This window comes from Apteryx mantelli, chromosome 3, assembly GCF_036417845.1.
Source record: "Apteryx mantelli isolate bAptMan1 chromosome 3, bAptMan1.hap1, whole genome shotgun sequence".
Lineage (NCBI taxonomy): Eukaryota > Metazoa > Chordata > Aves > Apterygiformes > Apterygidae > Apteryx > Apteryx mantelli.
In genome coordinates this window covers 57,227,975-57,246,316 of record NC_089980.1, presented here as the reverse complement: position 1 = coordinate 57,246,316, position 18,342 = coordinate 57,227,975, and the positions used below count along the sequence as shown (strand labels likewise).

Sequence of the window (18,342 nt, the reverse complement as noted above, 5' to 3'; positions counted from 1 at the left end):
AGGCCATTTGCATTTTCTGGTGACCATTTTTTGCAAAGCTCACCTTCACTCTCAGGGCTTCCTGTTTTTATTTATGCTGAATTTCTGCACAGCTGAGCGTTCCATGCTAGGCATGCGCTCATGTCACAGTCTCCTTGTGTAGAAGGTCAACAGTCTGAGTTTGGTCTTAGGGTAGATTATCTTTCCTGGAGTGTTCCAGCTGCTCCACAGTCTCTGGATTCATTGGTGGGAATCCAAAGAAACGCCTCATCCAAACAGCTATCCCAAACTGCAACATTGTTTGTTTTGTTTTGTTTTTTGCTTGGCTGAGCACTTGTCACTTGTACTTAACAGGTTGCACGTATGCTATTATGGGAGGTGAACTGGAGGTTACTTACCCATGTAATTAATTTGCTTGCTGGACACAATGCACTGATACTAAATTTTCTTAATATGTAAGTTGCAGCCCAAGGCATACTGATGTAAGAATGGACCACAGTGAATCAGTACAGCTCCCTGGTCTGGTATAAATATCCTTACATATATATTACCTAAACTCTCAGTTTGTATGTAGGCAGGAACAAGCAGATTCCTCTCATCACTTATTTTCATAGTGAATACATCTCAAACTACTCAGTCATCCTAGACTTTGGTCAAAACTTTTTATTTATGAAAATACTGTAAAATGGCAAAATTTCAGTATTTTTATTCAGATGAAATTCCTATTGAAATATATTCTTCTGCTGTATGCTTTTATACTTCTCAAAATAAACAAATTCAATGGGATTCAGAAAGGTATTTTTAGTGGTACACATGGACACAAGTAAAGCATCATTACGGTGCTACACTGAGTTTGGCTAACTATTATCGGTCCTACATTTCCCAGACATGTCATCCTTTTGTTGATAGATGTTAAAAGCACTAGCACAGGATTTAACAATAAATTCTCTGAAATTGAAGGCAATTTTGTCATCACTTTCAATGGAAAAGAGTGGCCCCATAGTTGTGCCTTTGTGTTGCTTTTCTAAATCTTGCACGCTCAATAACAGTTTTGCTCTCAATTTTTACCCAAGAGTAATAATACAGAAACAAGTATCATTAGTTCTAATTCAACTCCAGAAAAGTTTGTACAATACTGCCTAGAAAACACTTACCTCAGATAAATGGCCTTCTGCTCCAAATGAAATATCTTCCAAAACCTGTTAGAAAGATGTTATTAGGTGTACGGTAGATACATGTTGTATAATCATTCAGATTTCAATGGACCTTATAAAATCAGTATAGCATATTAGAAAGTTATATAAGCTGAACAATTACATCATTTTGCTGCACAGTGAAACATTTCAATTGCCTTTATAATGAAGCAGAGGCAGCCACACAATATTTAAAGCTAAATTTGAATGCATTTTATCAGAACTTTGACTTTTGGTTTCTTTGTTAAAACCCACAAAGAATAATCTCTCTAAAACTGAAAGACCCACTATGTATTGAGATAAACTTTTCTACCAAGCTCTTAATGATTTGTATACCGTCCAACAGTCTACAGAAATTTTTTGGCATAAATCCTGTAAGTGATTTTGGGCAGGACAAGTGAAGGACCCCACCGATGTTTTGTACGGGTAACATGCTAACCACAGTCAGATCCTCTCTCAAAACTTGCTTCAGCTGTAAAGTCTATAAGAAGTTAGCCAACATTTCACTGACTGGCTGAGGAGCAACCAAAGAAATTCGATGTTAACGTTAGTGGAAAATCATTAGCATTCATCACACTTATAATGATACAGAATCTTTAAATAAACTTAGATAGGGATATTGCCTTGATAGGGCAATACTTGGTATCATAAGTATGTGTGTATATACAGTATAAAATCATTATTCTGTCCTAAGATCATTATTACTGAATATTTCAGTAACCTACCTGAAAATAATAGATTTCTTTTTTCTTTCTTGTTTAGATTTCTTTTACCTGTAATATTCAATGCATTTGTAAGGATTAAAGTTGCTAACTCTTTAGATAGAGATCTTGGTATCTCAGTAAGTTTACCAATAGATGCAACTAAGGGGCTTCTTACTACACACCAGGGAGTGTGACTGTACAACAATGACCTGACCATTGTATACAAGCCAGCTACCTGTTGTCACAGGAATCCTCTGCTGCTTGCATTAAGAATACAGAAAACATTCAAACACTGACTTTCAGTGATGCTTAATGCTGACATTTAAAACGAAGATTAGATTTAAAGTTTCCAAATTATTTTTGAAGCTCTACAAATACAACATTTAATGAAATCTCAAATGAAAGCACAGTTTATTTAGCTTCCTAAAGGCTTTGTCCTTTACATGTTGCACATTTGCCTGCTGGATCACAAGCTATTTCAATGCATGGTAATAAGTTACAGCCTGCTGACAGAGGCTTTCTTGTTGTCTGCTATTTCTAAATTCTGAAAAAAACTGTGTCATAGGCTGTGATGACTTATTTTTAATGATAGACATCACATTAAAAATTTATTATTGTCATGCTTTTTCATGATCGTCCTCTTCAAAATCACTTAGAACATTTAAGATCTTAAACGCAGTGAATCAAATGAATGCTTTGCAATTATAGAACACCTTCCCAACACCAAAGTGCTTTACAAAAGACTCCCAAATATCTTCCTCAGCTGGTAAAACTGAAGCATGCAGAGGTTAGGAAAAGACAGCAGCCCTTACTCTAACCCCTTCTCTCTGCTTCAGCTATGGTGAAGGAACGAGAAATAATCTGCAAAGAATTCTGACGTGACAACTATCAAAAATGCTGACTTACAAAAGGTTACACTAGTGAATTTTGTTTTTTACCTTGTAACTTTAATCACCTCAATTTTCTTGAAATCTAGTAGGTGTTTCTTTCCTTCATAGGGATTAAGAGGGAACACTGCACAGCATGCCAGAGAGCAGAAGAAGGAGAAAAAAGGATAGGTCAGGAACTCAAGCTGCAGGTGCACACATACTCATGTTCATTGAGATACTTGGTGTTAGGGAAGTCCCAGCACACACACATCTCCATATTTATTAGTTATCATTGCTGCTTCTGGTGTTATAAAAAGGTTTTGCTTACACATACATTATAAACAAGCAAAAAATAAAGCAAGATTCCATAAGAAGAAGTGGAACAAGAAGGCGTTAATATCTGAAGAGAAATGAAATGTTACTGTATATTTTAGAAATCACCCAGATACATATCTAACTGTAATAATGATCATAACTTCCATCTCACTCACATGTAGCCTGGGCAAAATAATTTGGAGTCAATTTACAACTACAAAACATTTCTGGGACAAAAACTAGAACCTATCTTGAATTCTTCAGAGACTCGGGAGAAAATCAAGCCCGTTTAGCTAGCAAAAGACAAACTAGAACTGCACTGATGGGGCACCTTAATTTCAACAAGATAGCCACCACCTACAAAGTAGAAGCATATATGAAAATTCCAGAATCTCTTACCTACATTAACCCACAAGCAGACTTTGACGTGATTAAGGCTAGTAGTACTGTCTATAACAGTGCTTCAGCATTTTTTTAGATACTATATTCTAATGAGTTATATGTAGTCGAGAAGGGTATAGTTTAATTTTTAAATAACTCCGGCTGTTTCAGGATGATTTTTTTGGCCTCATTTTATTTAGTTTTGACCAAAAAAATTAGCAATGATGATTCAACAAGCTAAGCTGCCAAAGTATGTGATTGTCTTCCCACTTTAGATTTTACAAAGGAAGCCCGATTTACAGGATTATTCTGGAACGTCCATCTACAGCATAAACAAAACTGCAAAACAAAAAAAAAATCTGTACTGTCTTGGGAACTATAGTTATGAAGACTATAAAGTAACTGTTGACAGTTAATAAACCTGTACTCACATATGACAGGAAAATATCTGAACTTTCAAAGAATTTATACCTGACATATTTCATGTCTGAGAGTACATTTTATGATCCAGTGAAGATATTTAATTAAAAACAAAAAACTTGGCCCTTTTGCAAAGTAGTATCTGAGGATCTAAGGATTCTTTCCATTATTCTATTCTGCTTTCTTTTATTCTTCTGCTGTTTCTTAATTTGTTTGTTTTCTAAGGAAACCAGGATGGTAAAAGATAATTATATGCATAGGAAACTGTATTTATAATACACATCAACAAAACCAATATCCTCTCCACAACAATACTTTGCCAGATATAACAAGATAAATAACTGGAACACTTTATTTCACCATAAAGTAAATCAACTACCTGGCAATGAAAAGCACCTTGAAATGAAGGACATATGTGCACATATGCTATTATTACCCTCCGCTATATTGTTTGAAGCTAGTAATTCAATATTCTCTAGATACAGAGAGTGCCACTCTTCGCTTCTGCTGCAATGACTAACATCTCTCTCTTGAAATTCCCTAATCTAGAACACAGGTAACACAGTTGAAGGGTATGGTAACTCTAGAAACATGGTAAACATCAAGCTATTCCTCTCACAGGGACACTATAACCTTGTTAAATAATACCAAACCAAGAATTTTGACAAATGTGAGTTCTTCCGTTAGGCATGCCTGCTTCCTGATAAATGGCTATAAAATAGTTCACTACTAATGGACATCAGTAAGCTATTTCATGAAAGTCACACAAATAGCCAAGTTAGAGACTAAAAGCCACACTACTGCTTTTTTTGTTTCTCGCAAACATAAAACTATTTATAAATAAAAAAATTACAATACCATATAACAGATCATTTAAATGCTGCAAATCTGGTTCATGCCTTTCAAGAAGTCCATTTACAAATCAAGACATTTTCTTTCTTGTACTACCTTCTCTTCAAAGCAAAACAACAGCAGGAAGTTATCATGATTTGCAAGTCTGAAAAATGTGTCAGTTTTTTTTTTTTTTTTTTTAATATTCTGCCTTGTGATGAACAACTGGGAGATGCTAGGGAGTGCTATGCTATGGCTCTCCTCGAACAGGTTACTCTGACTGTCACTCCTACTGAGATCTACCAGTTTTACTACCTAAAGATGCACTTTTCTGGGTAAAATTTCTACATCCTGAAACAGGGGAAAAAACTCCCAAACCCTGCAAAAACAAAAACAAGCTGACCAACTCTAAATCCAGAACCAGAACACAGTCTATATATTTTTTTTAAGGTTGTAATGGGTTGCAGTTGTCACTGATGAATAACTTAGCCTCAGTAGTCAAAGCTGCAGGCGTCACTGAGCAATTCAGTTGGCAGAGGAAGATTAGTTGAGTAAGCTGCAATAAAATACAGCTGAGTTGTTCAGCCCATTCTAAAATTTGGAAAATGAATGAACAGTCTTATGTTAAAAAACTGCTTCTTTTTTTCTTTTACGTTTGTCAGCCCTAGAAGCAATGTGAGAATAGATGCGAGAATACCTCCACAGGTCCTTCACTGATTGGCATTTTCATGTTCACATTTACACACCAGCTTCTAAATGGATTTTGGCATGTTCTCAAAATCATGTTTACTCAGGATGCACAAGCCAGATTCTAGGCAAAGGCATTTGTACCACAGAGCCTAAACAAAGAGCTGAAGTTAAGGGGATAGCCTCCCTAAGTTCTCCCTATAGTTGGTAGGGAGACAGAGAGGAAATGATCAAAAACGGAAGTTCAAAAGGAGGAGCTTAATAGGGGCGTTGCAGGCGCTGCAAATATGCCTTCCTCTTCCATTAAATCCCTGGAGAACCTGACCTTTTGGTTTCAGGACCTCTCTTCAGAGCCAAAAGCCACCTCACTTCGGTTACCTAAATGTCATTCTAGGATAACAAGGTTGATTTACACAGAATTGATCAAGATTTGCAGTGGTGAAATGGGTCATCTACTGGACAAACCTCAGAGTGCTACAGGAACAGTCAGGTAACTCCAAACCCTCCAGAGCTTCTCAGTTGCACTTTTGACAGAGGAGCTCAGCTTTCCATAAGCAACAGAACTACTCATATTGCTTCAGTGGACTCACCAAAAATATCAGGAAAAGAAAGAAAGAAAAAAAAAGCCACAGCTGACCATTACCAAAAATGCCCTCTATGTGAGTCAGTTTACAAACTGTTTTTCCCAAGAAAAGGTTGCAAATACTACTGAAGTCCAATTTAGAAACAGAATTTTACTAATAAGAAGGGATTTTATAATAAAGTCAGGCCATTACCTGCCTTCTGCTAAGTCTCAGTCAGTATATATGCAAAATTAGGTATCAGTTTTTGATGTAGTGCACCATTCAATGGCTGTTAACACCATGTGCAATTAAGCACACTTGTAATTTTTGTCAACCAAATTCCAAGGTAATCAAACTGACAACTCCTGTTGGAGGGCATTTTTGTCACAATGGTGCTGTTGGGTGATACAGTTTTTCAATAGCTTGTTTATCTTGACAGTGCAGTTAAAAGACTATTAGGTAGGTGTAAATATTTAAGCATGGAAGGCATTCCAGAGCAGAACACAAAAACTTAAAAGAAATATGTCAAACCCTTTAAGTCTCATGACTTTTTCCTCCTTTTAATATTTGATGCATACTGGAAGGCTGCCAGCATCTGAGCAAGGAAGTCTTTGACCATTTCACTAGGGTAGGAAAACTTACTGTCTCCTCCCTTCAGCTAATATAGATCCAGGCTAACAAGTCAGCAGAACTAACTCAGAGTGAAACTGTTGACAATGAGATGAGGACCATCTGATAATTTGCATTAAATACTTAAATAATCTTAAGAGACCAGTTTTTCCTTTAAATCCAGATGTACTTTGTGTATTTATTGCCTGAATAATTTCCACATTTTAAAAAGACTGGTGAAAGGAAAAAGGGTTGAAAATATTTCTAAGAAGCTAATAAGCTATTTTATTCACGTTCCATATTGGAGGCCAGATGTTAAGTTTATTCTTAACCTGCTCTGTTGACCCATCACCAAGGTTTAACTCCTCCTCTCAAAATGAAGAACATCAGTATCACTTGAAAACCAGCTGTAGAGTATTTCAAATACCTCTTTTTGTTCACTGTACTTGGGGCATGGAACAGTGCCCCACTCTGTGCTCTTTGGAAAATGACTTTCTTTTCTTCTTTCAGAATCAGAAGGGCCATCAGCAGTCATCTCCATCTCACCCATTTGGTTCTCCTCTTCCTCAAAAACACAGCAACTGGTTTCTTTCATTTGAAACCCTTGGATCAACAGCTGACAGGCCTCCAAGTCAGCTTCCCACACTCTCTGGAGCAGCTGGCTCCCACAGCTGAAATAAAAGCCAAAAGAAAATAAATCTGCAGTTCAAGGAGAATAGTTGCTATTTCAAGTAACTTTTGGAGTGATTGCTTGTGATTAGATAGGAAAATGAAAACAACAAAAATACACGAGCAGCTCAAATATTTTCACAGAGATGATAATACAAGCTATTTCAAACTGAAGACTAGTAAAATGATGGTACTATTACAAAGCAGATGTCATTCAGAAAATCTTTTTGGTAAGATGCTGTTTCCAATTGTACCCCATACACTGGCTACATATGACCTTCTGCTTTGACTGAAGTCAAGGAGTTTTGCAAGCAAACCCAGAACTTTCCTCTTTCTATCACATATATGGGTCTGCCATCTCAAAGCAGTTTTCCTGAATTTCTTGCAGAAGACAGTGTATCAGCAATCAAACTATTTACTGCATTATATCAGTCCTAGTTTTCAAAAAATAGCTAATATGACTTCTAAATTCTTTGTTTGATGGAAATGTCCATGCTTCAACTCTCATGAATCAAATTAGATTAAACTAGCAGTATTCTCCCTTTCCTTTAGTCTTCTGTTTTTTATATATATTCTGAGTATCCTCCTTATCTCTCTCTGAAGTGCCTTGTTCTTTCTACCTTGTTATCCCACTGAGGTAAATCCAAAAGTATTAGGAAATTCAAAATACAAACTTCTTAGCACTTTTAATCCACTGATCATCTTTCAGAGATGTCCAAGTATGTTACAAATATTAGTCCTGAAAACTGTCCATGTAGATATTTTTAGCTGAAGTAAATGAGAATTCTAGGCGTAGACAGTTTTTCAGAATAAGTCACTGAATGCTAACATCCCACTGCTTTTAAGGGATACAGTCACACCTCCATTTAATGCGTATTGTCTCTAAGAAACCAAAAGGTTAAGCTGCCTGCTAAGATACAACAGGTCAGTGGCAGAGCCTGGAGTAGCACTCAGAAGTGCTGATTCCCCTGGCAATACCAACTTTGAGACAAATTTGCATACTAATATCTAGTAAATGTAATACTTTTTCTCTCTCTTCAAATTATATCATTTGCTACATAATAGTAGGCAATTATAAGTGACTAAAAGAAGGAAAATAACTATTTGATTTTAACTTTTCTGACTAAATTAAATACTAGCTTATCTTTTATTCTGAACACAGGATAAAGGAGCTGCATTGCTCACAATGAATTCATTAATCTAACAAAGGTACCTTTTTACTCTACAAACACGGGATGCCAAGCTATAAAATTCAGACAGCAATACTTTGAGATTGAGAGCAAAATTAAGTTCCAGAAGCTGAGTTACTTGATCTGTGCTTAGAGTCAGCACCACTGCTTATTGAAAGTAAGGTGCAGCATGAGGTCCACAAATTGGACTCCCCCAAGGAGTTCAGAGTATCACTAATTAGAAAGGGAAAAAAATCTTCACTCAATTAAAATTCTGTGTTCCAGCTAGGCAGCAGTTATCAAGCCATAAAAATTAAATAATCCCCACTGTTTCTGTACTTGTCAGTCACATCATCATGGTTATACAGCCAAAACACTTCCCTGCAGATAGACATATGCCTATTTACTTGCTTTTTGCAAAAGTTTGTTTGCAGCTATATATATATAGTGTATTAAAAATGCTCAGAAAACATGCTATAGACCTAAATGATAAATTCCAGTGGATAGCTTGTTTTGGCTGTTCAGCCTAATGAAGAGCTCTATTGACAAAACTAGGACAGAGTGATATATGTAGTATTCACAGTGGAGAAGATGAATAGCATATATAAAAGCATAAAGTAGTGCTGTCTGGGCTGCATTTATTCAGCCATGACTCAGCTCTTTGGTCAACATGCTTTTGACTGTGTCCAAGTTTTAAACCTGTTTTAATAAACAGCAGTTACTGAATGTGCCTCTAATAGCTTGCTTTTATTTTAAGGACGTCTTCATTTTATCACTGTATCAGTAAAACACTAATACATCCTGAGCTAAGATACTAAGTATGCATGTTAACACATACTGTGCTGCTGAACTTTTCAACTGAAATCAGTAAACGTACATATACCTGGATATTCTGAGCCTCCCTAAGCCCAAGGACTCTGTGTTTTTTAGCTTTTATTTTGAAGTTACTGAGTGCATAGAAACATTTTTGAAATACACTTTCTAAATGAAAATAATTTGCAAGCTGAAAATAACTGACACAGAAACACATACAACTGACACATACAACATATTATACAAATAATTGTTAAAAATTTATGTTGTCCCCAATATGCAAAATCTTTACATTTTACATAAAATCAAGCTGAACTGAATTACAGAGTTTGCTTTATACATGTTCAGTCCACCCTAAAAGTGCATTTGCAGTCTCTGTGAAGCCAAAAATAGCATATGGATGCCTATGTTCAATATAGCAAGTTTTTCAGGTATGCACCTTTTCAAAATGATGAGTCAAGAATGTATGCAAGAATGCATGCAAGATTTTACATTATTCCTAAATTTATATATAATTTATGATGCATTAATCTCTAGATGTTACATGCCTCTTTACACATTACTAACAAAATGGTATATGTGGTAAGCTCAACAAAGGTGCCAGGAGCAATCTGTTGCCATCTACAACATATCACAAACCATTAACTGTTTATTTAGACACAACATACCTAGCATACCTTAATCCCCTAATGATTTTGAACTTCTTAGCACCAGAGTGCTCAAGAGTCCAAAGTGCTAAGTTTTGTACAGACACCAACCAAACAAATCATGATGGTCCTTTTCTGAAAAGGACTTTTATTTAAGCTTAAAAGAAGCAATGAAAGCTGGATACAGACTGGAACATAAAAAGAAACACTGACACATCAGTGGACTGAACACAGCACATTAGTTACAGTACAACAGTTTAATTAGTTACATTAGTAATTAATTAGTCTAACCACTGTCAAGTTCACAGAGGTATCACAATGAATGAGAATTTTAAGGATTTGCAAGAGGCCAACAAAATGGTCTGTGGCTGTCAAAGAGCTCCATTCCTCCATAAAGGAACCACATAAGAAAGGCAAAAAATGCTAGTATAGAGATGTAATGAGTAATACATCTGGAGAGGGAAATCAGTTATTTGATATCAAAAAAAAGAGAGTGAAGAGGTAGGAAAAGGTTGTGCACAGCCTTGGCATTGAAAACTGGTAGTTATGTTTGATGTGACAGAATAGAGGAAATCAATGGAGAAATGCAAAAAGAAAGGTGAAATGGTCAACAACACAAAATTTAAAACAAAAAGAGAAAGAACGTTCATTGTAATAGCAACAGCACTCTGAACGGACAAGGGCAGGGCAAGATTGCTGTTGCCAAGTCAAGGCCAGTGAAATGGATGTTGAAGTAACTGAGATGCAAGACTGTTAGAAACCGAATAATTTTTTAGCCAGATGGATAGATAGGACAGGTCTTATCTCAAGGACGCTACACAGAAAGAATCTACAAGAGCAGGCCCAAGTTGACTTGAAGAATGGTTGAGACATCCAGAGTAGCAAAAAAGAAAGCAGCAGGGAGAATTTTGGATTAGGTCAACTTGATGATGATTAAAGAGCTGTCAGAGAAAGAGAATTGCTTATAGACAACAGGAAATGAATGTGAAATAGAGAAGTATATCTTTGAGTCCTCTTCATAAAGTGGCAGTTGAAATTGTATTTGCAGATGCTTTTACCAAGTCTCAGGTAGGCAGTGGCAGCCAAGAATAGCTTTCCAGGGAACTACACAGGATACCAGAGGTTATAGGAAACTAGAGGATATCTTCAATCTACATGTAATCTTGGGTCAAATTCATGTGGAAAGTCATATCCAACAAGCATTCTCTCTGTCCTCCTTGCAGTCTAAAGGATGCTGCTCCTCAGGCTTTTCACAAGTTTCCCAGAGATATCAATGGGGGCTCTTTATGCAGCTCTCAGCAGAATATTATTCTAAAGCTATTTATAGTGCTAACTGGAACTCTGAGAACACAACTTTCCTATTGTAGGCTCTGCAGACATACAAAAGGCACATTCAGTTCCTGAACACTATAGCCTAAATGAAAACATGCCCATGTAAAAACAGCCAAAAGATTTTATATTAAACCTTACCAAACTCTCCCCTCAAAGTCTCCTCAAAAGCAAACCAGAAGCAATACAAGGAGATGTCACTACTTGTAAATCTCATCATCTCTCATTCTTAGGAATGTGCTTTGGTGAGTGAACTGTTAAAAGTGGTTTATTAACACCCTGGGGTCAACACACTGTGTGTTTGTAGAAGATATTGCTTATTTTAAGGACAGCAAAAGGAAATCCCTTTAAGAAGCCAAATCTTGAAAGCCAAGAGAGCAAGGCTGAAGCTAAAAGGCTACATAGGATATTTACTATACTATATTGCATAGTATATATACTATAGGCTATAGGCTACATAGTATATATACTATACTATAATAGATGCCTATTGGGAAACTGCATAAGCAAAAGCTAACTTATGAGGGGAAGTTCAACCATCACTGAAAAGAAATATCCTAGATAACTTCCTTCTAATAGGTGATCCACACTAAGGTGCAGATTCAGGAAAACATGTACTTACCTTTTTCCAGTACCTGGGACACTTGATCACACACTGCATTCACTGACACCAATGGCAGTTTTCTCTGACAAGAAAGCAACTGAAACACCACAAAAATGGTCTGGCAGAAACAACAGGGATTTTCATTACGACAGTTCAAATTATTAGAAAGTTGCAAGGTTTACGGAAAATGGCAATGAAAATAAAAAGACTTTGATTCTCTATATCTCATCCTTTGTTGATCAAGTACAAGCTTTGTTGATCAGAAGTACAAGCTAAGGAAAGTTTGTCTGCAATTCAGTCACTCACTTCTATTTACAATTTGTACTGCAGGGAAGGGACTGGCTCTTCTTGCTCTAAGTCTATGTCATATCTTTGTTTACCTCTTAAGGCAACAGCTATGCAGGCAAAGAGGCAACTGAAGGAAAGAAAGTATGGAGCAATAATACTTAATTGAAGGGGGACTAGAGGAAGGAAGACAAACATATTACTTCACTGCTTATAGAAAACCACACCTCTGACTTGGTTTATCATATTAATTCAGAGTCATATATTAATAGCTCTGCTTATATTTAACAATTATTTACAACTTCATGAATAGATTTCCCTCCTCTCCTTTATACTATAAGATTTCCAGACTGATTTGTTCTTGATCCTTCATGTTTGTTCTGTTATTCTGGCCCTTTTTAAAGATGCCTATAACCAATCTGATGAACAAACTAAAGACTTCAGGTTTCTATCTTATCTGTGGGTCACATGAGGATCTAAGGAGGAGGAGGCACATAACCCTGTTTTTCCTGTCTGTTTGGTGTTCAGACACAATACTGGTAAGGGAGAAGGTGCAGCTAGGGCTCATTAGATCACAAGGGTCAGCTGGTGAACATAAAAAAGAGAAGGAAGAAAGAGGCAGGGAAAGGAAGAAAGAAAACTTGGACTCTGTCCAAACGCAAGACTTTTTTTTTCTCTGCCTGCATTCAAGAAAGTTGCCTTTTTAAAACATCTGAAAACAAAACTATGGGTTTTTTTCTTCCTGAAATTTTCTCTAATCCTCTACACCCCTTTTATGCACACTAGTCATAGCATCTCAATTTCACAGTTCAATTCCTTGCATTATGTCTCTTCTCTCCATTCTCTTCAAGCAGCTGGAAACCTCATGAATTCACTCCATATTGTTTTGATCAGGTGTTTCTCCCCCAGCGCACCAAAGACTTATTTTTGCTACTCCCTTCTTTCAAAGCTCAGCGAAAGACTTGTTTGCTCTTCAGCACAGTTATTGCACTTCTCCTTGTAAAAACAGGACTCACTCCCAGTAGGTTAGGAGACTCCATACTCCCATCTCAGATAACAACCTGTTCTAACACCTGCCTTAAGGACTACCTAGAACTCCAAGGCAAGTTGTGAAGTTATGATGTTTCTCTGGCATATGTGATTTTGCTTCTCTGCCCTTGCCTTCACTCTTATAAAAGTACAATAGTATCAAACAGACTACCCAGCATAATTCTTCACTGAAAACACTTACCCATCTGTGAAGAAAACAACACATAGCTGACTCCCATTAATCATGATGTTTAATGAGCTGCTGAAGAGCATTCTGGCCCAGAACTGCCAAAGCCCAGGAAAGCAATCCTCAGAAGCCTCATCTAACTTCCAGACTCCTATACTTTTGCCACCTAAAATTTTGCTCTGGGATGCCTTTTCTAATATCTAAGCCTTATGAGCCACAGACAGGTTCTCTGTACAACAGCCCTATCCAAGAGACAACTAGCACACCCAGACAAGCCATGATAGTGCAGCACAGATAGGGCCACTACATGCAGCTGAAAAAAGAGATGATAGCAGTGGCTCTGCTCTCTACAGCATCCCAGGAGCACATGTGCAAAGAGGATCAGATCTGAGGAAAGAGGTGAGCAGATACCCCAAACAAGACCAGCCCTCCAAGTGGTGGTTATGGCACTCTGCTCTCCCCTGCTCAGGGATATGGTAGAGCAGAGTACATGGAGATGTACTAGGAAGAGTACAGGGAGTCAAGTCTCCTGCACCTTTTTTGAGTGATCTAACCTCTACACCATTGTTAGGGAACACCAACACTGCATTCTTTTAAATCCTGTTGGGGTTAGGAGCTATCTCTTCTTGGCTTTGTGAGCAAAAAGAGCAGCAACAGTTTGATCCCTTCCTTTCCCACCTCCCAAGATTTCAGAAGAGTCTAAGTGGAAAAACCCAAATAGCAGCAGACACCTAAGCCATGCACACTGAGGGAAAAGAGGAAGAATATCAACTTTTTAAGATACCCTCCTACCATATACTTTTCCTATTGACCAGTTTAGTACCCCACTGACGGTGCTATTAAATGTCTCAGAATGGATTTTTAACACTGTAGCTACCCAAGGCCCAGTATAAAAACTCTTACAGAACGGAGCTGAAGGGTAGCCACTTCACTTTGGAAGGAAAAATGCCACACTGGAACACACCTACCCAAATGCTGCACAAACTCTGCTGCTGTCTGCTTCACGGACCTTGCTTCTTTCAAATCTCTCCTTGCCCCTCTCTGAACTTTCATTCCTTGGAGAGCATTGCTTTCTGCAGGTCTGGCCAGCAGAGAAAACCTCCACAAGTCATTATGTACCTTCCAGATGAAAACAAAACTTTTTCTTCCCTGCTTCTATTTTTTCCTTCCCTTTGCATTTATCTAGTAGTTAACGTTGGCATTTTGTGGTACCTGTATAAATCTATATATGCTTTGAGATAAAGATTCTATGAAAGAATGTGCACAAAATAAATGTATGTTGTATTATAGAACTAATTTGCTGATAACATCTAAATTACACAACTTTCATTTATATCTATGATGTTCTATTTGTAAACAATTTTAACCAAAATCTTTTATCTTCTTGCAAAGGGCTTTACAATATCAATGTATGTGAAGATGTACATGTATAAAGATAAAGAAAATAAGCCTTTTTAACTTGAATAAATGCTTTCCTTTTAATACATTAGTAGTGATATTGAAGGCAAAAACAATATGCCATGTCTATTACGTATTTTACAGTGCTACAAAATTAAGGACAGAATTTTTAAATGTGCAAATTGCCAAAGTAGGGTAAACAAAGGTGAGCTGTGAATGCTAGGCAGTCTCCCACTTTGTATTTGTTGCTGAATGACTTCTACCAGAAGCTGAGATACACACTATTGAAAATGCAAGCTTTAGTGTCCAAGGCAAGATGCACTGTGCATTAAGGGGGGAAGACTGGAAGTGAACCACTGCACAGGACTAACTATAAGTTGGACCAGTGTTTCTGATCTTCTTCCAGAATTCTACTTTTCTCTTCAGTTCTCTAGATTTTGACTTATGAGCATTATATTTGCATTATATTTTACAATAATAATGCACTATATTTTACAGCAATAACTGTATGTTAAAAATTGATGAACAGACTTAAGTGGTACCCTCTCCCATAAATTCCACTCTCTCCACAAAAGAAAAACAAATTAAATATATTGTGTCAAAATATTTCTCCCATGAAAAGTAGTTACATTCCCATATTAATATTTTAAATAAGTCTTTGGCATTTTGCATATATATATATATGCAAATATATATTCATATATATATATATGAAATAACACCATTTATTCTATAAAATATATAATCAAAAAATATGTATAAATGCATTCTATGATGATGGATAGACCATTCTAAGATTCCTAAGGAATCTTCTCAGACTTTTCAGAAGCTATCAACCTGAATTGACTTTATAAAACACTTCTTACAAATTTCCTTCCTATTAAGACATTCAGAATTTTGCATAAAAAGAGGCTAATAAAAAAGAGTAATATTAATTTTAAAACATTTGACCCTCAAAGTGATCTCAGTAAACAGAGAAACATAAGTTTCTGACAATATTTTCTGCCAAATGTTAAAAAAAAATTAAGCTTATCAACTACAGTGATTATCCACACATTCTTCTACCCCAGATAAATATCACCTACTGTATCCATGATACTGAAGGGTTAGAATCTAAACCTAAATCTAAAAATAACTTGCGAAGAATCATGACCTCTTTCCCTCACCAACAGAAGAAGGCAAAACTGATATCAACATCTTAAGGGCAGAACTAAGGCCTTATATTTTATATGAAATGCACATATTTTAAAACTGTTCTTTCTTCACTGAAAGGCCTGTTCAAAATGATGAGGAAAAGCAATTTTTCTAGTGCTTAAAAGTAGTAACGGACATTTGATTAGGCTTATTAAAAAACAAGATACCATACAATCCTGAACAATATTTTTGTCGCTTTCTCTTCAATCTGCCAGCCATTTCTTTTATCTGGCACAAAACTTTAATCATGGCCTGTCATTTTGCTAACAATATTCTGTGTCACTGTGTTATACTTAAATTATCTCCACTGGAAACACAAAATGACAGACTGCTGCAGTTGATGGTTTTCACTCTGATTCTTAATGCAAGGTGGATGCGGGAATGGAACTGACATGTCAAATGCAGGAAATTAATTAATTTACAAGGGAATAAGGAAGGCACCTTGCAGCAAGAATTTGCTATTCAATTTAGTTCCTACATTTACTGTATAGTTTATTTTTACTATATTACCTAATCCATAATGTAAAAATTTACTGCCTTCTTTCAAGACTATTTACCTCTCTTAAGAAAAGGAACAGAGTAATGGTCCTCTCCCTACAACCCCTACCTCCACTGAAATATCTATTGTAAATAATCTATTCTAAGAGCAAAAAGCTTAACTTTGATAGATGAGCAGAAAGCTACCAGGGGATTCCTCTTATTAAGCAGTCCACATAAAGCCAGTTTCTCAACCATAGTTTATCATTCACCTCATTCATAATCTGATAAAGTACCTTCAAGTTTGGTACTAACACTGATAACTCAATCTGCCTCCTGTTCGCCTTTGGCTCCTGCAATAACAACAAAGCCCCAGAATGTCATTAAGGTGTTGGGTTTTTCTGACTGGATGGGATATGCTGGAGTGAGATTTCTTCTGCACTATTTAATATCAGATCCCAAATCAGATTTACAGGAGATGCATGAATTAGGTCCCAATTTTGGAAAGCATGCATCTCAGGATCTATACATTCATCTAAGTTCTGTACAAATGCTCGACCCTCTCTGTAAGTCTAAATACTATCAGCTTGGACCTCATACTGGACTTAACTTCTAGTGACTTCCACTGAAATTGAAGAAATTCAGCAGCTTTCAAAGTCACTGCCATTTCTAGTCCAAGAAAATACATTTGTTTTCACAGGTATTTTACAGGAAGACAACACAGCATTTGCACTGAGGCCACATTCTCAGCTGTCATAACTCAGCACTGTTGGAATAGCAGCTATGTCTATTTATACCAACAGAAGAGTGTATTCTTATCACAAACCAATTAGTATAATTAGCCTGATCTCTTATTGTTTATTACAGTCTCTGAGCACAAGTGTTATGAAACATACATATGAAACTCCTATGGTAATCATTATTTTTTTTACTCACCTCTGTTCTTCAATATAGAAACCCACAGCTTATAATACATTCTCTCTCCAAAAGGACAATAGATTTAGACTACAAGTGGCAAGTGAATTTGGGAATGTGAATCATGTTGTCTACTGCTGACTGAGCAGGAATTAAGCATATGTAATAACAAAAAAAGAAGAAACAGGACAAAGAAATACCCTTTCAAAAGAGACAAAATTAGGAAGAATAATACACTCTTACCATGTAGGAATGTGCCTTAAAATCCAACCTTTTTAACCAGGAAGACACACCTGAAAAAAATGATAAAGTTGGCCAAATACTGATGTCAATAGCAGCATGCTGACGGAATTCCTCTGAAATGTCCAAGGGCACGATTTGACCCACTGTACCTGCATAGCCAAAGAAGGTCAAGAGACAAATCCTGTTTTGGCTCAAAACGAGCAAGAAAGAGCAGGGTCTACTGATCCTCCCTGACTGGACCCTGTTAGCTACAACAAACCCTGGCTACTTTGCACTGCTGATGACAGCACGTCTGTTAGCTTGCTGGGGCCTGCATGGGTTCCCAGACCGGCAGAGTACGTTCCCAGCAGTAAGCACGTTAAGTAATGAATGCTTCCAAATGCTGGTGGGAAAGACTGCCCCAGTTGCATGCAAGATAGAACTATCCTACATCTTCATATGCAGGCTATTCAGGTGGTGATATTTTATTTATTTTCTACTTACTTAATTTTCATGACACTTGCATCTAAAGGGCTGATCGGGACTTTGTGCAAAGTATTGTCCAAACACAGGATAGGATGATTTAGCAGTACTGCTGGATAGCAAGCAGATGATGTCAGACATCCATCCTCATCTTCCTTGATTTCTCTACACCCATTACTACTGTCGATGACAATTCTTCTTGAGAGAGATGACAAAGCTTCCGAGAAATGCACAGAATGGTTATAAGTCTTGCCTGCAAGCACGCACCCAGAAACAGCAGCAGTGGGAAAATACATATCCACTTCTATCTATTCATCTACATGCAGCCTCTGAGGGACCTGGTAAGAGAGATTAAGCTTAACTCTATGGA

At 36.8% G+C, this 18,342-nt stretch overlaps 1 protein-coding gene across 1 annotated transcript in view; it reads right to left on the bottom strand.

Moving 5' to 3' along the window:
* DISC1 (DISC1 scaffold protein) overlaps window positions 1–18,342 on the bottom strand; it is a 206,700-nt gene that overhangs the window by 21,325 nt on the left and 167,033 nt on the right. Inside the window, exons 11-12 of the mRNA XM_067294574.1 lie at window positions 6,979–7,222; window positions 1,134–1,178 (exon numbers count right to left, since the gene is read on the bottom strand). Coding sequence (XP_067150675.1) covers window positions 1,134–1,178; window positions 6,979–7,222 — 289 coding nt within the window. The remainder of the gene's footprint in view (window positions 1–1,133; window positions 1,179–6,978; window positions 7,223–18,342) is intronic.